This window comes from Kwoniella botswanensis, chromosome 1, assembly GCF_036426115.1.
Source record: "Kwoniella botswanensis chromosome 1, complete sequence".
NCBI classification, from domain to species: Eukaryota; Fungi; Basidiomycota; class Tremellomycetes; order Tremellales; family Cryptococcaceae; genus Kwoniella; species Kwoniella botswanensis.
Window position 1 is genome coordinate 1,801,814 of NC_088599.1, and position 21,406 is coordinate 1,823,219.

At 43.9% G+C, this 21,406-nt stretch overlaps 6 protein-coding genes across 6 annotated transcripts; 4 read left to right on the forward strand and 2 right to left on the reverse strand.

Moving 5' to 3' along the window:
* Positions 1-10: 10 nt before the first annotated feature.
* On the forward strand, positions 11-732 carry L199_000705 (uncharacterized protein; the record flags this gene model as incomplete). The annotated part of the gene is made up of 2 exons (XM_064886469.1): positions 11-425; positions 485-732. The coding sequence occupies 2 exons, from the start codon at positions 11-13 to the stop codon at positions 730-732; spliced, it is 663 nt and encodes a 220-aa protein (XP_064742541.1).
* A 491-nt stretch (positions 733-1,223) lies between these two features.
* Positions 1,224-1,871, reverse strand: L199_000706 (uncharacterized protein; the record flags this gene model as incomplete). The annotated part of the gene is made up of 1 exon (XM_064886470.1): positions 1,224-1,871. The coding sequence occupies one exon, from the start codon at positions 1,869-1,871 to the stop codon at positions 1,224-1,226; it is 648 nt and encodes a 215-aa protein (XP_064742542.1).
* Positions 1,872-4,434: 2,563 nt separating this feature from the next.
* Positions 4,435-6,574, forward strand: L199_000707 (uncharacterized protein; the record flags this gene model as incomplete). Its single annotated transcript, XM_064886471.1, has 5 exons — positions 4,435-4,496; positions 4,570-4,762; positions 4,837-5,348; positions 5,442-5,515; positions 5,577-6,574. The coding sequence occupies 5 exons, from the start codon at positions 4,435-4,437 to the stop codon at positions 6,572-6,574; spliced, it is 1,839 nt and encodes a 612-aa protein (XP_064742543.1).
* Positions 6,575-7,027: 453 nt separating this feature from the next.
* On the forward strand, positions 7,028-7,931 carry L199_000708 (uncharacterized protein; the record flags this gene model as incomplete). The annotated part of the gene is made up of 3 exons (XM_064886472.1): positions 7,028-7,146; positions 7,269-7,816; positions 7,864-7,931. The coding sequence occupies 3 exons, from the start codon at positions 7,028-7,030 to the stop codon at positions 7,929-7,931; spliced, it is 735 nt and encodes a 244-aa protein (XP_064742544.1).
* Positions 7,932-8,245: 314 nt separating this feature from the next.
* L199_000709 (DNA polymerase epsilon catalytic subunit A) lies at positions 8,246-15,830 on the forward strand (the record flags this gene model as incomplete). Its single annotated transcript, XM_064886473.1, has 13 exons — positions 8,246-8,521; positions 8,615-8,740; positions 8,820-8,915; positions 8,993-9,305; positions 9,370-9,674; positions 9,741-9,946; positions 10,007-10,117; positions 10,181-10,361; positions 10,409-13,714; positions 13,784-15,316; positions 15,391-15,480; positions 15,562-15,688; positions 15,766-15,830. The coding sequence occupies 13 exons, from the start codon at positions 8,246-8,248 to the stop codon at positions 15,828-15,830; spliced, it is 6,735 nt and encodes a 2,244-aa protein (XP_064742545.1).
* Positions 15,831-16,090: 260 nt separating this feature from the next.
* L199_000710 (uncharacterized protein) lies at positions 16,091-21,327 on the reverse strand (the record flags this gene model as incomplete). The annotated part of the gene is made up of 20 exons (XM_064886474.1): positions 16,091-16,363; positions 16,440-16,643; positions 16,710-16,778; positions 16,838-17,034; positions 17,106-17,153; positions 17,212-17,275; positions 17,338-17,467; positions 17,547-17,665; positions 17,744-17,850; positions 17,917-18,054; positions 18,162-18,279; positions 18,340-18,459; positions 18,518-18,627; positions 18,688-18,983; positions 19,136-19,485; positions 19,593-19,760; positions 19,901-20,254; positions 20,362-20,554; positions 20,681-20,898; positions 21,028-21,327. 20 exons carry the CDS (start codon positions 21,325-21,327, stop codon positions 16,091-16,093), a joined length of 3,576 nt encoding a protein of 1,191 aa, XP_064742546.1.
* Between the last annotated feature and the right edge of the window lie 79 nt (positions 21,328-21,406).

Below are 21,406 nucleotides of genomic sequence, written 5' to 3' on the forward strand. Positions count from 1 at the left end.
GCGTCTGAACATGGCTTCCAATGCAATAGGGTTAGAGACTAGTTCTCTTTCTCTTTCGCTTGCTATCACCTCCGCATCAACTTTTTACCCTTCCCTTTCAACGACATCCTCAACGTCGATGTCCTCATCAACCACCGTTTCTTCATCCACATCCTCATGGTTATCGACCCTCGACCCACTTTCACCATCCCGTAATCCACTTGCGTCTTCAGCCCTTGAATCGCTGGCCAAATCTTTACCTACCTATCTGGCAGTCGGGGGCTCAGTGCTGGGAGTGTTGATACTGATTGCGTTGGGAAGTTGGTGGTATAGACGAAGGAAAAGAAGGAATAGGTTTGGGAATGATGAGGAGTACGAAGAAGGGTGGAAGGTAGTAAGGAATAAGAGGGAGGAAAGAGATTTGGAGAAAGGTTGGGATGGTCCTAGTGAGTCGAGTCTGAGTGTCTGTACGGATTGGAAAATACTGATTGATCATCTGCATTAGATTGTACTGAAGATGGTGGTGATAACAATAATAAGTCTGCTACCACTACCACCCATAAAGATGGAAATGAGGAAGAATCAAGTGAAATTTATACCATCACCCATGCCACTCTATCGAAATCATCACCCAACCTCAGTGTCCATGTCGATCAGTATAATATCTCCCCCGCAAGTAGTCCGATGTCGAGTCCCATGTCGAGCAGGACGGGATCTCATGAGAACTTGGTGCAGAAGAGGGATGAATTATAGAAAGTGTACGGGTGTCATTGGGTGAATCAAGTGTCAGATAATGAAGGGGGAGATCCTTACTATATCGTATTTCCAACCTGTCTGTATAATCAGAACAAAAACCAGTCCAAACGATAATCATGATGAGGATAGTAGATATGGATAATCAGTATCATCTAACATATATAGGCTGCATAGTCATATAAATGAAAATCAATGTCCATGTACAAGGTACAGACCCAGGAAGTCCAAGATAAGAAGATGAACCGATGTCTGTCCACGTTTTCAGTCGGTCATAGTACTGAAGCCAGAGACTCTGGTCATATTGCATTTGCTTCTTGTTGTTCGTTTTCTTGATCTTCGTGATCAGTTGAGTATGATATCTGAGTATATGTAACTTGATCATCGCAGTCATCTGCTGTTTCAATCTCGTGTTGATTGTCTCACCTCTCTCCCATTGACAAGATCCTTCCTTCCTATGACCCACCATAACCATACTCCTAGAGCATCTGTTAAATAGTCAACCAGCCCCAACCACCTCTTTGCGCCTTATCGTCCCGTATCTCATCAATCATATCACTCCAAGCTTTACCTACGAAACTCCATCCCCTTACGCCCGACCTACTCCACCCAGCTTCAGTCTCACTCACACACCCCTGACAAGTTCCCTGTTCCTGACGAGCATGCTGGGGTGTTTCGATAGTCTGGTCCGAGCCTACAAAGTAACTTTGAGAATCATTATCTTCAAATTGAGGTAGAGGGGTAACTTCCAGAGAACCTTTGAAGAAATCCATCAAAGCTGGATCATTACTTAGAGCATACGATTCATTCGAGGAAGTATGTTTGCCGTCTAGGTGTCCTTCTAGGTGGGAGAGCGATATGGATGGTGCAGGAGACGGAGTATTGGGTTGTCGGGGAAAGGGAACATCCCCAATTTTAGGTGAGGGGGAAGGGGATGGGGAAGTGATGAATCGAGAGAATCGATTTCTGGCTAAGAATGGGATGGTAGTTCGTCGAATCACACCTATAGAACTGGAAATTTCTTCCCCTGCTTGGGGTGGATGTCGAGGTGATTCCTCAGAAGGAGTTTGCAGTAACTCGTCAGGTGGTGAAGTCGGATGGTGGTTTATTGACGTAGGAAATTGCACAAGGCTTGTCATTAGTAAAATTTGACTGTGTGTGTATTAGTAATCTGTTACTTTCTGTTTTTTTTTCTCTTAGAGAGAATGTATTTTGATTGCCAGTTTTACAACGAGAGTAAGTTTTGATTGATCCTCTATAAGGGCAAAAATCTCTGCGTAATCAGTATATTTGTTAAACTGAATATGATTTGTAAGGTTGACTCAATATACCAAAATTGGATGGACGTAGGGAAGAAGAGAATAAGAACAGAACCGGATAACCGAGAAATCCAGAGGAGAAACCGAGAGTATGTAGAATTATCGGGAAAAGAATCTCTTCATGGCTAGAAGGATATATCATCCATCCTTTCATCTGAATTTTTGTGAAGGTCGGGAGTTATTGCGTGATCATCTCGCTATAAAAGGATTGGTGAGTACGCGAGAGGATCAGTCATGATGATGGGGAAGAAGGTCTATCTCGTACGAGATCAAACGGATATTGCTGCCCCGCTTACAGTGGCAAGAAGTGAGGAGTAGTCGATCAAAGAAAACCTGAACAATATCGACAGAAGGCCTACGCTGCGCGACATACTAGACGGCCGAATAGATTATGCTTTGCTACGGTTCTTTCTTGTCGGTTTCGAAGGCAGATTCAGTCTCAAAGGACGGGGCAGCAAAGTTGTACATGTACGTACTGGAGCAAAGCCCATAATCCTTCGGCTATAATACCGAGTTATGTGGTGCACAAATCTTTGGGACATGGGTGTTCGGTCAACTACAAGGTCAGGATCCTACAGCTGTCGTAGCCACGACAATCGAGTTCGTCACAGGCACTCTGGTATGCTCTCACAGGCACTTTGGTGGTCGTCTCCGTCTTGCTCAAGGGATTCATCGGTTTAGAGATGAAACGCGACGACCGCTTTAGTCCCCTACAAACCATCTTTGTTCAACTGGCCCACACAGATCTACCAGTCGAGCCGCTATACCGGAATGTCATTGAGGCTTGAGAGTGTGAGAATAGCTTGGCATGGAACCATGGGATGTAGGGGAAACGATGATCGCCATCAACGTCGTACATGAATGAGGCGTCGCATTCCCAGAATCTTGTCATGATCCGCACTTGGTAAGGGAGACGCGTCTTTTATGCTTCCTTCCCTAAAAGACGCGTTTAGCATTCCTTAAACTTTAATGTACTATAAGTACTAAGTATTTACCCGATACACGAAAAGACCACTGGGATCGTTCCTGGACCCAAAATCAGAATCTCTCTTGCTGGTCTGGCGTGTTCTTCTTCAGCCCACACAGGAGCATCCCCGCTCTTGTACAGCAGCCGCGTTGCAATGGTTACGACCTTCATTGTACCTGGCATTTCCTGGCCGTCCTGTTCCTCGGAGTCGCTATATTTCGGACAGGACAGGACAAGAAGCAAAAGGTTTGGGAGATACCTTTGACCATTCGATTCCAATTATCTGGTAGGCACAGGGGCGTATTTTGAGCTTGTTCCATTACCCTGTTACATCATAATAAGCTTTCTTTGATCCGACGTGGTCCCATCTCACCGTGGAGAAGGTGGAATGAGCAAGAAAGCCAATGGAGATTATTGGAATCCACATCCCAACTTTTCATCTCGTCTCTGAACTTCGTTATTCTCTGAGTCTATCAGCATCTTCATCGTCTCGTCATCACACGTAATCTAGCATACAGGGACACACACGGCAATTCATCGACACAGTATATTACACCCCTTCCTCGGCATCTTGATCATCCCAAAATCGATTCTTCAGCATTGGTATCGTAACGATCATCATCAGATTCATGAAAAACGATCACCACGTAATCATATCGTTATTGCTTTTTCGTCAAACTCTCTTACGCGTTTTGTAGGAGTATTTACGATAGACCCCGACGACACGAAGATCAGAGCGACGACGAAGAATACGAGCATCACGATACAACACCAAATTCACGTCGACGGACTCTTCCTTCTCCCCATGGTCTTTTATTGCTACATACGTACTCCTTATAGATAAAATTGAATTTTTATCAATTGTTCGGTTCCCCTTATCTTAATCGGTTCCGCTATATCTTCATTCGTCGTCTCCGCAATTCTCTGCTTCAAGACTTTCGAGTATAATCTAACTACAGCGAATAACAATAGTAATCATAAGTGTACACTTTGTACCGACTAGCCCAGTAATCTGAACGTGTAGGAGCGAGCGGAAGGGACCAATATCTTTCTCAGACGATATCGAAACGTATTGAATACGCATAATACGCCATATTTTTCAACATCAACCGTCATTTTCAATCTTATACCCATAGATAGTTGGTCGATATTGAAATTTCATCATCTTGTTTAGTTGTTTATCTCATTTCTTGACGACTGGACAAACCACAGCCTCCCTTCTGCGCACATAACGACCTTTGGTTCGTAGAGCAGAGTTGAGATATTATAAAGAAAGAAGGCGATCTAGAAAGAGGAGATTTCATCTACAAAGTAGGATACGGACGTCGATCGCCCTCTCCCAAATATCTGACTGTGACACCACAACAAACCCAACGACCACCCACTCCCGTCAATACTCGGTAGAAGTTAGTTATAATGCCTTTACAAACTCGAAGACCCAATTTACCTTCCCTAACCCTTCCCGGAACGAAATCTTCGTGAGTTGTATTTCATCTGCGATTTGATGCTCTGTCTTCTATTCGAGAATCTGAGCTGATGATTCGAGGACAGTCTCTTGATGGTGGAAGATGTTCATACACCCCATACACCCAATCCATTCACTCCATTACCTTTCGAGCAGGGTCCGATGGTCATGACTCCCGATACACCCTCATTCGATATGAAGCCTCTGGAGATTGTTTTGGGTGAGAAGCAAGTGGATCAAGAGGAGTGGACCGAAGAGGAAGATGGTTTATTACAGAGTGTGAGTATAGCTGAAGAACGAAACGAATCGTTGAAATATCTCAAGCTGACCGTTTTGTATTTGCATGACGATAGTATCTCGCCCACCCACCTAGAGCTTTACGAACAGCCTACCCACCCGGTACACTTCCACCTCCCAGTGCCCTCGACGAGATAACTACCCATCTGATAAATAGCGAAACTCGTAAATCACCTTCGATAGACAATGACGGATTCACATTTTCCGCTTCCGCCTCCGCCGCTGGCGTTAACTTATCTGTCAATGAGGATATGACTCCAACGGGTATCGTACCTCAATCTGGTATGAGATGGAAACATACATGGCATTCTACTCGACAGAGATTATTCAATCTAGCTAGAAAGGAAAGTATGGAGAGTATCGGTGGTCATAGGAGGCAAGAATCAGATTCGATAATACCTTTACCTTCCCAGGAGGAAAGGGGAGACGCAGTGATGAAGCCTCAACGACCAAGATTGGCGGTACTGTGTGCGACTGGATCTGGAGGTCAGAAGATGAATAGACAACAACATAGTATGGATAGTCTGTATGGGGATGAGAAACCGCAGACGTTCCAAGAGGCTCTGAGGTGAGTATTGATGCAGACATGAATCCAACCGTTGATATCATTGCTTGAGACCACGATTACCGATTGCTGATGATTACGTTTTTCCCCGTCCAGACTGTCGAGCAATTTGCAGGTCAACGCTCAAGGTGAGAATGAGGTGCTTCATTCTGGTTCTGGGCTCTCGTCTCGTAAGTCCTCTGTTGGTCTGAAAGCATCACTGTTATTTCTGCTAAATGTATTCTTCCTTAGCTTTGACGTTTTCATTCAACCTTCCAACGACTGTCCGAAAACCTTTCCCTTTCTCTGCACCATCCGCATACCTCCCTCGACCTGCCTCACTCTTGCAGAGGGGCCGATCGTTCACCTCGGAAGATTTCGCTAGGGAACATTCCAAAGCTACCGGCAATGGGGATGTCGATGATTTCGCATTGGACGATATCGATAGCGAATCCCGACCTGAATCATATTCGCCTACTCGCATCGTTAGACCGGAAATGCACAGATCGGTATCGAGCCCAGCATCGACTCTACATTCTTCTCCACCTTCATCAATATCCGGTCAATCAGAAGAAGCCGAGACTAATGGAGCGGTATTACTGGAGGTAGATATGCTGGAGGAGAATCCTATTACACCTGTCAACCAAACTTTCTCTGGATTGCTACAACCTGGACCCTTAGGTTCACAATGTTCCACTCCAATTGTATCTTCCACGCCGATGAATCCACCTCCAATCGTCCAGCCCCCTACAAGAGGAGAAGCACCATCTATAACACTAACTGTCGATTCGCCTGAACACTCAACTTTCCCCCATCGATCTGCTTTACCCAGAGATCGATCGACATCACCTTCAGAAGCGTTCTCAAATTTGTCTTTGGGATCGTTACCTCTCAAATTACCTTTTACCGGAAGTTCACCCATGAACACGCGATCGATGTCGTTGAATCACAACAACGGGATCTCATTGCCGGGTGGAGGGTTAAAACGGAGTTTGAGACCAATACCTCTTAATCGATCTTTATCTGATTCTGGACCTGGCACCAGTTCGGGTAGACCCGGACCTGCTTTTGGAAGTAGTTTATCGATGACTTGTTTGAGTGCCAGTACAGATAGAGACAGGGAGAATAAGAGACAGAAAGCTATTGCTGGGATGAAGTTCGGTGGGAATGGATTGAGCGTGGTGGTGCCGAAGAGGAATGGATTGTTAGAGGAATTGAGGTCGCCTTTTGAAATTAAGAAGGCCTTTTGAAGAGTGATGATTAGTACCTCTGTGAGGTCAAAATCGTTGGTGGACCGAGTTCACACTAGACAAGTTGGAAGGGGTAGGACATATCTTATATTGAATTTAATCTAATCTATCACATCTATAACTAGTTCATACCATTACTTTGAGACTGTATACACATACATATCATATCATCATGTTTGTTGGGATTTATAGGATTGGGGCATACATCGGATATCTGGATACCGTATTGATAGTCATGCATATCTGTATCATGTACGGTACGGTACATGTAGTTTTATTCGGTGGGTCGCGGAGGAGCCCCCGAATGTGTAGCACAGATCATCTTTCGACCCTGACCTGAGGTGCATCGACGCACAACTGTGTGTGATATGGATCCTTCTGACAAGAAACTCGCATCCGATTTCTGTTTGCCTGTCTGTCAGAATCACACACTTATGCAACGCAAAGGCTAAGATGTCTACCCAGCAGCATAAGTTCCACCCCATTTACAAATTCAGCTCTCCTCAACAGGTTATCCTGGTATCCGCTGAGAATTTACATTTTGCCGTATTTAGAGAAACTCTCCTATCTAGGTAAGTCAAAAAACCTTGTCATGTTGGAAAAATAGTGTCATCCGAGTGGTCTGTAGATCAGATGACCTAGTCGATACTAATTCGAGCTGGACCGACCCTGATGCTTCTCATACTGCTATCAGTCAAATCTTCGCAACTGCACTCAACATTCCTCAACCCCATGCTGATCTCTCCACGTCGAATAATGAATTCGATGAACATTATCGAGACGCTCTTGCCAAAGCCATCTACATAGAAGCAAGCGAAGAAGTTTTAGAAATGTTCATTTCTATCCTCAGCTCTGCGCAACCCATAGGTCCGATCAGCAATTTGGAAGACACATTTGCGCTTATCGAGCTATGCGAGAAATACGAGATATCAGAAGGTGTTATTGGTGTGTTGAAGGATAGACTGCAAAGTCTGATGGACGCATCACCTTGGAAATGGTTGGAATTGGCTTCGAATTTAGATGATAGACAAATGGGTGGAAAGGCGTTGGAGAAAATGGGTAAAGATTGCTTTCTTAATGGCGACAGAGGTGGGAATCCGAATGTGACACTCTGGGATAGGTTATCCAACCTGAATCCAACATGGGTGGTACCCGTCATGTCAATGGCCTTCAGTCTACCGGGAGATGCCAAGATCTCAGCTTCATCGTCCATATACCATGGCAAATACCAGGACAAGAATGGTATAACCGATACTTAAGTCCTTACACATCAACGTCAGAGAAGACAGTGCAGGCTCTGAAGATTGCCGAGAAATGGAATGAACGTTGTAGACGATTCGGACGAGGGGAAATCTGATAAGCTCGATACCACAGACTCATATAAATAATCTATACTTAGCATCATGTACATTCTTCATGTTCACTTCCCATCACCCATAGCATGAATCCCGTGCACCTGCCATTATGAGAACATTAGCTGATCGCGTGTGTTGGGATCAACGCGACGCGTGTTTTCCCTGAGTGATGGTTGGATTCCTGATTTCGCGTTTTGCCATTTCAACTCATGTTCATCCATTCGTCAATGATCACTCCAGTACTGCTCAAAAGATCACTTTCCCTCTTCTCTTCTGGTTCTTCATTCCTCAGCATACCCCTGTACCTTGTATCAATATGTCATCGAGAGGATCATTCAGAGGAAGAGGAAGAGGCGGAGGTGGGTCAAATACCCGATTTACAGGTAAAAAACGATCCGGACGTGGAGGGGGAGTAGCGTATGGTATCGACCGACCTGCACCCAAACGAGAGGATGATGGAACTGCCGCCGCCGAGAAGTTCGAAGAGGTGAAGATACAAGATGAGATAGATGAGAAACTGGGATTCTGGCGATTTGAGAGCTCAAGAGCTGATGGAGAGAAGAAGATCGGTTGGTTGGTTAATATGCATCAGGTGAGTTGACGGATTTGCAACCTGAGAAGAGACATGGGGCTTCCAATCAAATCACGAAGTACGAACAGTAATTGATGCCTGAACGCCATATAGACATTGATACAGAGCTCGACGCATTCTGGTGGTTTAGCAGCAGTGGATTTCTATTTCATCCAGGATGACGGAGGAATGTTCAAAGCTACGATACCGTACGAACCGTATTTCTACGTGACATGTCGAGTGAGTAACGCCACTGGCAGCTATGAAATCCTATGATGCCTCAATACTGAGAGTAGCAGCTGATGATCACAATCCGTAGGCTGGGTCAGAGACTATAGTGGAAGAATGGCTGCTAAAACGTTTCGAGGGGATACTGATACGTGTGGAAAGGGAGAAGAAATGGGATCTTAGTTTGGTGAGCAGGATTTACAGATACATCTTCAGTGTGAAGGTCATTTAGAGACTGATACTGACTAATCTCTTGCCATTCAGCCAAATCATCTGTTGTCAGCTCCACCGATATTCCTCAAACTATTCTTTCACAATACAGCAGACCTTCAGTCGATACGTCGAGAGATACTGCCATTAGCAGAAGCCAATTCGGCAAAGTTCACAGCTGTAGATGCGTACGCCGATGTGGTTGGTGCGGAGAACGCTATGAACGGTAATGGAGATGACCAGGAAGGTAAAGCTTGGGGTGCCGAAGACGAAGGTCGTAAGAGACGAGATAAGGAACCAGCAGAATGTATAATAGATATAAGGGAACATGATATTAATTATTACCTACGAGTAGCCATTGATCTTGGTAAGTTCCATTTTCCACTACTACCTCGTTGATGGTCGATAACTTACTATGATCTGCTGGGTAGACGTTCGAGTCGGTTTATGGTATACTGTCACATCACATACGGGTATAATAAGTTTGGAACGTATAACATCATTGGTCAAGCGAGCGGAACCAGTTGTCATGGCTTATGATATCGAAACGACAAAACAACCCTTGAAATTTCCAGATCAACAGACAGATCAAATCATGATGATATCGTATATGATAGATGGTCAAGGATACCTCATAACGAATAGGGAAATTGTAGCGGAAGATATAGAGGATTTCGAATATACACCGAAGGAAGAATATCCTGGAGAGTTCACCATCTTCAATGAACCGGATGAGGTGAGCTGCTTTGACCAGATGAAGTCAGTTCTAGCTGTAGCTGTAGCTGACCATCCCTTCCTCCAGCCCGCAGTGATACGGCGCTGGTTCGAGCATATCCGAGATTCTAAACCTACTGTCATGGTCACTTATAACGGAGACAGTTTCGATTTCCCCTTTGTCGATGTGCGAGCCAAGATACATGGTATAAGCATGTATGATGAGATAGGTTTCAGACCAGATATCGAAAATGAGTATAAATCCAGAGCAACGATGCATATGGATTGTTTCAGGTACGTCTCCTCACGTCAAAGGTAATTTATGGCGGCTGTAAGCTGACATTTAAAGAATAGATGGGTGAAAAGGGATTCATACCTACCTCAAGGAAGTCAAGGTCTCAAAGCGGTCACCAAAGCGAAATTGGGATATAACCCTACAGAATTGGATCCTGAGCTTATGACACCGTAAGTCTCAACGGTGATGGTCATATCCATCGCAAACGTCATCCTCGCTGATGAATCCAACAGATATGCGATTGAGCAGCCTCACAGTCTCGCTCAGTATTCCGTCTCCGATGCTGTTGCGACATATTATCTTTATATGAAATACGTTCATCCCTTCATCTTCTCACTGTGTAACATCATTCCCTTGAATCCGGACGAAGTGTTGAGAAAGGGAAGTGGAACTTTATGTGAAACTTTGTTGATGGTATGTTATGCTTACTATCCATGTACAATACTGACCGGTCTGCATAGGTTGAAGCCTATCAGGCGCATATCATCATGCCCAATCGGCATGAAGACCCTCATGGAGCCACATACGAAGGCCATTTGCTCGCCTCGGAAACGTATGTTGGTGGTCACGTCGAAGCTTTAGAAGCTGGTGTGTTTAGAAGCGATATACCAACACACTTCAAGATGGAGCCCAGTGCCTGTCAGCAGCTGATCGACGATCTGGACGCGGCTCTACAGTTCTCGTTGGTGGAAGAAGGGAACCTCAAGCTCGAAGATGTAGATAACTACGATGAAGTCAAAGACCAGATTCAGTCGGCCTTGGAGCTGATGCGAGATAACCCAAACCGAATGGACAAACCTCTGATATATCATCTGGATGTCGCTGCGATGTACCCCAACATCATGTTGTCCAATCGTCTACAACCGGATTCGATGAAGGACGAAGCTGCATGTGCTGTTTGTGATTACAACAGACCGGACAAGACCTGTGATAGAAGGTTAGAATGGGCATGGAGAGGTGAATACTTCCCTGCTAAGCGAGACGAGGTCAATATGGTCAGATACGCTCTAGAACAAGAGATGTTTCCCCCGAAACACCCCAATGGTCCAAGAAGGCGGTTCATCGATCTGCCTCAGGGCGATCAGTCAGCTTTAATACACAAACGTCTAGGTGACTATTCGCGAAAGGTATACAAGAAGACTCACGAAACCAAGATTGTCACAAAGACCTCTATCATCTGCCAGCGTGAAAACTCGTTCTATATCGACACTGTACGAGCTTTCCGAGATCGACGATACGAATATAAGGGTTTACACAAGACATGGAAGAAAAACCTCGATAAAGCATTTGAGGAAGGTGGTGCTGTCAGTGCAGTAGACGAAGCCAAGAAGATGATCGTGCTGTATGATTCCCTTCAGTTGGCTCACAAGTGTATTCTGAACTCTTTCTACGGTTATGTGATGAGAAAAGGAGCTAGATGGTACTCTATGGAGATGGCCGGTATCACTTGTCTGACCGGAGCTTCAATTATTCAGATGGCTCGTCAGTTAGTGGAACAGATAGGTCGACCATTAGAATTGGATACAGATGGTATTTGGTGTATGCTTCCTGGTGTATTCCCAGAAGACTTCAGGTTCAAGCTCAAGAATGGAAAGACTTTCGGTGTCTCTTACCCATGTACCATGTTGAACCACCTTGTTCATGCCAAATTCACGAATCATCAATATCACGAATTGGTAGATAAGGAGACTGGGAAATACGAAGTTAGGAAAGAGAATAGTATTTTCTTCGAATTGGATGGTCCCTACAAAGCGATGATTTTACCTTCATCGAAAGAAGAGGATAAACTGCTCAAAAAACGATATGCCGTATTCAACCCTGATGGATCGTTAGCTGAATTGAAAGGATTCGAAGTGAAAAGGAGAGGTGAATTGCAATTGATCAAGATTTTCCAATCTCAGATATTCGATAAATTCTTGCTAGGATCAACGACCGAAGAATGTTATGCTGCTGTAGCTGAAGTGGCAGATCAATGGCTTGATATCTTACAATCCAAAGCTTCCTCCTTACACGACGACGAACTGGTCGATTTGATTGCCGAGAATAGAAGCATGTCGAAGACGTTAGCGGAGTACGGTACCCAAAAGTCCACCTCAATCAGCACTGCCCGACGGTTAGCCGAGTTCTTGGGTGAGCAGATGGTGAAGGATAAAGGTTTATCTTGTCGATTTATCATTTCCGCCAAACCCAATGGCGCTCCAGTAACAGAACGGGCAATACCTGTAGCCATCTTCACTGCCGAAGAACCTGTTAAACGACACTTCTTGAAAAAATGGTTGAAAGATAATAGTCTTACAGATTTCGACTTGAGAACTATCTTAGATTGGGCTTATTATACGGAGCGACTAGGCTCGGTCATTCAGAAATTGATCACAATCCCTGCCGCGTTACAAAAAGTAGCCAATCCAGTACCGAGAATCAGACATCCAGATTGGTTGTTCAAGCGAGTAGCAGCCAAAGAAGATAAGTTCCAGCAACATAAACTTACAGATATGTTTGCCAAGATGAAGACTACCGCTGTGGCCAATGGCGACATAGAGGATATGGGTAAGACCAAGACCGGACCGAAGATGGCAGTAGTCAAAAAGAAGAAAGTGGTCAGGGAGAAAACACCTGAACCTGCTCCTGATCCTACGGAAGACTATTCTGGATATATCAGAGTAATGAAAGATCAATGGCGAAAACAACGGATTGAACGTGCCCGACTACGAAAACAAGGTACAAGACAGGATGGTACAGTTTCTTCGATGTTGCGAACGAAATCTATCAATTTGGCTTCGAGACAATGGGATATCATTCAGATTGCTTCTACCAACCGACCGGGTGAATTTAGATTATGGTTAGCAATAGATGGGACTTTCCAATCTGTTCGACTGAGGATACCAAGGGAGTTCTACCTCAACTTTAAGACTTTACCTGTGGACGGTACCTTTTCAGATCGATACGAGGCTACGTCTGTTGCTAGGGTCTTACCTAGAGGTCAAGCTGCGCGTCATCTTTTCAAGCTTTTGGTAGATGAAGCTTTATTTGTGGAGGGTGAATCTCACTTCTCAAGTATGATCAATAATCCCAATGTCGATGGAGCATATGAATTGCAAGTGCCCCTGGTGGTTAGAGCGTTACTTCAGTTCGGTACCAGCTGTACGCTCAAGAAGACTTCCTTAGGTGGATTGAACAGAGGTCTAGATAGAGGATTCGACCTCTCAGAACTAGAGAAACCAGGAATGAGTGTGATCAGACATAAATACCTCGATGAAGGGAAAGGTATCAAATATCACTTCCTATATCACGCTACTTTCAATTCTAGACATCTCATTGCTCTTTTCTCGCCTGGTTCAGCAGTCAGAGTCTACATCGTCGATAGCTCAAGAACTCCAGAGAGATTACCAAATCCTGCAAGATGGTATACCGATCGAGTGGATAAAGCATCAAAGGGTATATTCGCCTATCCGGAAACGATCGAGTTTATCACTAATTACTACAAGAATGAATTATCGGCTTTGAGACAATTATCAAAAGATCTTCAAAGTATTAGACATGGTCTGAATGTGATTACCCTCTGCTCACCATTTGAACATTCTTATTATCAAGTTGCTTCACCAGTCTTCTCGGAATTCCCATTCATAACATTCAAAGGAAATGATGAGAAACCCAGTTTGGGTTGGTTAGTGCAGACTTCCAGAAGGATGATTAATCAGTACTTGAAATTGTCTGGATGGATCAAAGACCAAATTGAGATAGCTGCTCATTACGATGTTCCTGTAGGAGTGAGTTGCATAGATCCCTTCTCGCTACTGATCTTCAACTGACTTTGCTGTACTTGTGATGCCATGTAGAATCTTGGCCAGGATGCTCCTATCTTCCTTGCCGACATCGAATTCGCCCGACGGCTAAAGCAGCAAGATATGGTTCTCTGGTGGTCTGCTTCTTCCCGACCTGATCTTGGTGGATCTGAAGAAGACGCTAATTTAAGTGAAGAGCTCGTCACACCCCGAATGTCAACTAAAGGGTGTTACTCTTCTGTTGTGCTCGAAATGGAAATTGCCGATCTCGCTATTAATGCTGTACTTCAATCTGCCTTGGTCAACGAGATGGAAGGTTCTGGTGCGGGTTCACTCGCATTTGATTCGGCATCTCATAACCTAGATGAATATGCGAAAGGAACAGCCAACACATCCGTCATGCTTGGCGATGCTGTACTATCGACTCAGACATTCGGTGTACTCAAATCAATGGTTAGATCATGGTTCCTCGATAAAGCCCGAGCTCACGTCAAAGGTATCTACTCAACACCAGCGGATCTGGTAGTAGACCAATTCTGGAGGTGGATCAGTTCATCAGCAAGTAACATGTTTGAACCTGCCTTACAGCGATTCTTACATGGGTTGATGCGAAAGACATTCTTACAATTATTAGCTGAATTCAAAAGATTAGGGACTTCAGTGGTTTACGCCGATTTCAATAGGATATTCCTGTTGACTACCAAACCTGATGCTGGAAGTGCCTATGCGTTTGCCAAGTACCTTGTGACAGCTGCCAACTCACAAGAACTATTCAGACATCTGGTCATCGACGTCACTCAATTCTGGAATTACCTAGCATGGATGGATATAGCCAATTTCGGCGGTGTCAAAGTACCCCCTGAGATTGCTTCTTCAAGAGATCCGCCACCGTCCAAATTCGAGATCAGCATGGACTGGAATATCCAATCTTTCCTACCTGGTATACTTCAACCAATATTCGAACGAAACGTCGCTCAGTTCATTTACCAACTTTATACTGCCAAACGAACCTCGTACGATGAAAGGGCACCACTGAAAGTCATACATAATTTGAACATAGATCTACCAGGTGAAAATACATCGACTATCAACCCTGCGAAAGAAAAAGAGAAATCTGCTGGATCGAGATCTATAACTCAAATCTTGACCAGAAAGCTATTAGCGGATGTGGCTGCCGTGAAGAAACGACAGGCAATGGCTCATGTGGATGAAGAAAAAGCGGAATCGCTACTATTCCCTTTATTACCTGGGTCACGAATATCCACATCAGAAGGTGAAAAACTCAACCCGACTTTGGAATTGATCAAATCAATTACAGAAGTTTATTCGTTAGCTTCTTCAGAACATCTGATCGAAATTCAAATTTTGAGAAAAAACTTGTTAGATCTAGTAGGGGTGAAAGAATTTTCACAAAATGCCCAATTCAAGAACCCCTTCTGTGATAACTTACAGATCAATATGATCATTTGTAAGAAATGTAATTCCCTTAGAGATATTGATCTCTGTAGGGATCCAGATAGATTACCTAGTTTTGATGTATCAACGGGGGAGATGTTAGATCCCCCAAGGAAGAATTGGGTTTGTCATGTGAGTGAAAATGCGAATCCTTGCGATGGGCCATGCCCAAAAGTAGATATTGATATCTCAAGTTTGTTCCTTAGAAATGTGATTCGGAATATGACAAGTTCCAAATCGAACAACCTCTAATTGAGATGATATCGAAGATGATTACGTCTTATCAGACACAAGATGTGAGTTTTCATTATCCTGCATAATTTTTCGTGATGAAAAGAGTGATAGCTGATTACATTCTTGATGTTCATTTTGAATAGGTAATCTGCATGAAATGTTCATCGTCGAAATCTGATAATTTGGCAGCTACGTGCCACTGTGGAGGTTCTTTCAAATCTTCTTTGAACAAGAATGAAATGAAAAACAAACTGAAGATGATCAAGAGTGGTAAGTTGAACTCAGCTTGAGCCTTGAGCTGCAAAACAAGGACGACAACTAATGAATCGTTTCGTAATAACTTACAGTCGCACAATATCATGATCTCGCATTGGTGGGAAGTTACGTCGAAGAAGTATTGAGTCGATGGTAGTCTGACCGTTGAGACATAGTAACATTATGAATTTGCTTTGATTTGATGCGGTACTTTCAGTGGTTTGTTTGATATTTTTTGTTGTCTCTGTACATATCTCTATCGTTTCATTCTTTTTTTCTTTTGTACTTGTACTTGCGCTGTGCCATTACATATCAACATGCATTGTCATTTGACATTTATGATCGTTCGTTATTGTCATTCCTTTCGTTGTACATAGTGCAATATAGGTGCTTCTAACCAGGTCTCCTATCTCGTTCTTAAACCCTTTCACCTTCCCATGCTTCACCATTTATCGGAACAGGTATAAAACAATTCATCTCCTTCTTTGCAGGTAGGACCGTAATATACTCCGCGGCATTTTCGAAATATGTCTCACATAGCAAGTCGTCGTTGTCCATCTGTGACCTTGCTTGTCCTTGATATGGTGCATTTGTGGGGGCCGATAGAAGTTGGATAATGACTGTTGGTAGGAATAGTTTACCTGATCTCATGGGTATGAGAATTATCTCTTGTTCCTCAGGTGTATCAGGCTATTTGGATAGATAATTTATCAGAATCAATTTTCTATATCGAAATGCTCAAAGTGAAAGTAAACTTTACACTCACATCAGCCAAGTAATATCCCTTCTTCTTGCCTACAACCAACCAATCTTCATTATTCTGAATATCAAATACCAATCTCTTATCATCTTTGCCATGATTCCCAGACCAAGTGAATGAAGTTGATAAAGACAGTTTAACGTTGATTGCACGACCTTCGTATATCTGATTCGAAGAGTTTGAGGGAGTCATTCGTATGGTCGTTAATAGCTGTATAACAAATATGTATGATTAGTATCCGAGGTATAACAGATTTTTGGTCAAACTATCACTTACACGATGCTGAGGTACGTCAACTGGGATTTCCAACATACGCCATACTTGCTCTTCGTGACTTGTTATAGCCTATGATGTCAACCATCAGCTTCTGATGTTCAGCATAGACGTAACGAATTGCTCTTTACCTTCAGGAACTCTTCAAGCCCTTCGACCTGCCTCGACTTCAACATTTCCGCCAACGTCTCAGCTAGCGACGTACCCAAAAGATACGGTTTCAGCCACTTCCCTCTGTCATTTGCCCATTCTCTCGTCAATACTCTTAAGGTATCGCGGGTTTTCGATGGTAATTTCGCAAAAGCATTCTCAATGGCCAGGCGGACTTCTACAAGATTGGTAGTCATAGTCAGCTTTAAGAGGCAACAAGGGGCTGCAAAGGCGAAAGGCGAAACTGACCTTCTTCTAAACTTCGATAGCGTATCTTCAACCTTAACACCGCTCCATCTGATGTCATCACTAACATGTCAGCTGGTAATAGCATCTCAAGCAATTGCCGGCTTACCATCATGTTTCTCTTTTTGCTTCACTTTGAACAGGCATGAAAGTGGCTGATTGGGCGTAATGGTCTATTTTGATACGAGAGAATGAGCTGCTTTATCTCATCAATGTTAGGTGTATATTAACTCACCACACTCTCCTTCCAATCTTCCCGACCAGCCTGGATCTCATATCCCGCTTCTTCAGGTGGAGTTAGCTTTACAGAAGCTATACGCAGATACTCTCTTCCATCGGAAGCGATCGTGAAATGAGACAATAGGCTACAGCAATTCGTCAGCTTCGATCTCGACTCATCGATTTCCCACTTTGCAGTATACAAATGTTGTATTGCAGACTTACCAATCGGGTCTGAAGAAATCTTGCACATTCACGGTCAATGGCAATCCCATGAAAACCACTTGATTGTCTATCCATTCTCTCGGGCCTGACGAAGTATCATATTGTATGATGATTTGAGCCTGGTTGTCAAACTATCAATTTCTGCTGAATCGTGGGACGCGGTCATTTAAACTGAGTCGACAAGTCTGCAAACATACCTTGGCATGTTCCCCTTGCGGTATTCCGGCATACGGAATGGTTATTACCACATCTTCAGCGCTGATATCGCCTATTTCAATAAGGCCAGTGCCGTTTAACGAGAGATCTATGATACGATAACCAGTCAACATTCCGATCGATGCACCTAGATTGAATGCTAGACAATGCTCACCCTTGCCTCCATATTCAGCATCATGTAGGAGATACGTGACTTCTCCGATCAATGATCTTAATCCAACTCTGACATTCTTCATTTCCACCATGCCTGCTTTTACCTCCACCACTACTTTGGGGTCCTCATCAAGTTTGACTAGTATTTGCTCTGTATCAGCGATTTCTGCTGACCTGTCTCAACCAACAGATAAGGTTTCGAGAAAGACTCACTAGCATATGGCATTCTCAAATTAGCTTCCACACCTTGAGCATTCCGCTTGACTCTCAGTAGAGACCCTTCTTCGTATTTGCTATATATAAAGCTAATTGAACCGATTACTATGGTAGCGGTCTGTAAAGTATACAAGCCTTGAGTCGATGTCTGCGGGAAGTAACCGTGTCAGCTCGTGAATGGACCGAGGCCCTATATCCAACAGCTCACCGAACAAAATGCTTTAATGATATTTGATCCTGGCTGAAGTGTCTGTCCATCACTTGAGAAGGTGATCACTTCTCCGTGAGTATCTGTAAGTTCAAACGAGCTATTGTCAACTTGCACTGGCTGTACAAGGAAGGACGAATCAGCTTAGGGGAGCCATCGCAAGCGCACGAATACTGACTATAGGTAGTACATTGGTAACCTCTGCCTTCAAGGAGGTCTGATCATCCCCTTCTTCATGATTCGCTTCATCAGATATCAATCTGACCATGAAAGCTTTATGACCTTCCACTATACGATTATATCATATGATCAGCTATCCGCAAGGTATCCATAATGGAGTTGACATACCTTCTTGTTCGTTTTCAGATTCCTTCAACCCGATAACCGCATCCCCTAACTCTGCAAGATCATCTTCCTCTTCTCCCTCCTCCCTCAACGAGGTAGTAGCCACCAAAGCACACACTCTAAGATAAGCCAAAGCGAGATTCTCCCAATCTTCATCTTTCTCTCTACCTAATTCTCTATGAGCCTGTAAAGCACCCTCCAAAGCGAACTTTGATATTGGATCCCAAGTCAGGATCTCCGCGCAATCTTTGGCTAGTTCTCGAGAGAGGTCGTAGGCTTCAACCCATTGTTCGGTGTATCTGCGTCACCCAAAATATTGTCAGTCCCATATTTACTAGTTGACTGATTTGTACAATGGTGTGGATATATAGAAGTTTCCTACATGTGTTACCACTCCCGGAATAGCCATACGAATGGAATAAACACAATGTGAAGCCAAGGTTTCACTCACAAAGCCAAAGCCGCCAAATCCGCTTTCAACCTAATAACCGAATTGACTTTCCCACAGGATTGATAAGCTTTTATAGTCTTATTTGTCAATCCTAAATATAACGATCTACAGTTGTCTTTATCCCTTTGAGCATCTATGAGTTGTTCGTTGGACAAGACCGGTCTTTCTTCGGAAGTAGGATGTGTCGAGGTAATAGGTGTATGTTGTAGTTCCTCATCATCTGATATCCCATTAGAAGAAGATTCGAACAAGACACTTTCTTCTTCCGCGAGATTGCCATAGGGTGATGAACCGGGTTTGAAAGGATATATGGGTGGTAAGTGTCCCGATGAAACGCCTATTCGCTCGACCTGATCAACGATGTCAGCGTTATGTCGGGTCAGCGCTGGATTCTCGGACATTTTTCTCCATAGAATTTGAGTGACTAAGCAGGAAAGTGATCTGAAACCAAACCTACTTGTATACGAGCAATATCCAACAATTCTGATCTAGCTGATTCGTACGCTACCAGACCTGAGTAATCGCCATTGGGTCTATCTATCCTTGACCAAGTGTCGCATTTTGATACTATGTCCATACATGCGGTATATGTCCACGATTCGATGAAGTGTTCAGCAAGGGAGTCCTACACAGGATGGCATGTGTCAAAATCAGTACTCCCATTCTCATCGCCCACTCCTGAGCATGACATGTACGAAGGACTTGTCCTTCTGATACCATCGATGTAGCCCAAGTCTCAAAACAGAAGAATAATGAGTAACTTACCTCAGCTTCTCTCAACCTTCTAGTCAAACTAGCAACGAACCACTGTCCCCTTTTCGCAACTTCGGTTATCCTCCCTAATTTACCTAACAGTTGCCCTTGTCTCGCAAATAGATAGATCCTAAAATCAAATATACTAATCTGACTATTCCTTATAAGCTCTCGATAAGGTTTCGAAGTGGTATCTAATGTAGGTAGGGAGTCGTCGCCTGGGTGAGTACCGCCAAGTTTGGATAGACCGTACCAGTTCAGGTTCTGTTCTTTGAGGACTTGGAAGAAGGACGCTTCGAGCTCTTCATAAATTATTAGGGAGTCTTCAGGGAGGTTGACGGATTCGAAAGAGTTGGCGAGTGATTCCTTTGAGAAGCAAAGTTCGTGAAAGTCAGTAAGTTAGATTGTTGCAATGGACAACTTCCGGATGGAGATAAGATGGAGGTTAAAGTGATATGGATTGCCCCACTTACCTTTAACAAGAACCAAGTACAGAAATTCCACCCTACGTTCAACCGCTGACTTTCACCTCTTTTCACTTCCTCCTCACGCTCGATGATAGCGGAGTCAAAAGCCGATACCAAAGATTCTTTGAGCTTGTTGATCAGTTCTGGCCATGCTGCTGGATCGTGTGTACCTGGTGGAGGAAGGTTGAGCTGGACGCATCTGTTCGAGAGGATTTGAAGAATTATTAGTAAATTCCCAGATCGGAGAGGTGATTCGATATACTGTTAGAGTAGTCCAGCAATAGCAAGGTGTATATGAAGACTGGGATTTGATATGTCAACTCACCTATCTCTCTTCCCAACATTAAAATCCGTTTTCAACTTCCCCAGAACACCTTTATCTTTACCCCATACGCTCTTCCCACTAGTGGAGGCCGATTGTCCAGATGGATTCGGTGGATTTATCAGTACGATCAATGGTGCATGAGGTGTACGTCTTGCTGCTAGGAGTGAAAGCCAATCGCGGATGAATGAGCGAGTTTGGTTCTTGTACACGTCTGCGTCCTGTAAAAATCAAGACACAAGTTAATTTCTCTATCAAGCTTGGAGCAATCAGGATACATTTGTATCTCCTGGTTCATACGGTCTCTGGAGATTCGACACCTTCAAATGGTGAAGACGGTATTCACTCACCTCACAGACTACCAAACAAAGATTAACCAACGGACTATCCAATACACTACTCCCCCCTGCTCCTCCAGCGCCAACGAGCGAACTGCTAACTTCGCTCAATTCGCATAGCTGTATATTCACTTCTTGTATAGTTCTGAGTGAAGTCCGAGTGGAAGATTTCCAATGTAGGTTTCTAAGCGGTAGGTGTCGTTTTATACCTTCTATGGCAAGGTTATGGATCTGTTGGAGGTGATGGTTGTTACCTGTGTTGGAGGTGATGGAAGGATAAAGGGTGTAGGTTATCGTTACTGGTTTTGGCATTGTGCTGGCACTGGGTGTATCACCAGGTTCGTGAGCTATTAGTGATTCACGTACAATATATAGTGTATAGGTGACATTG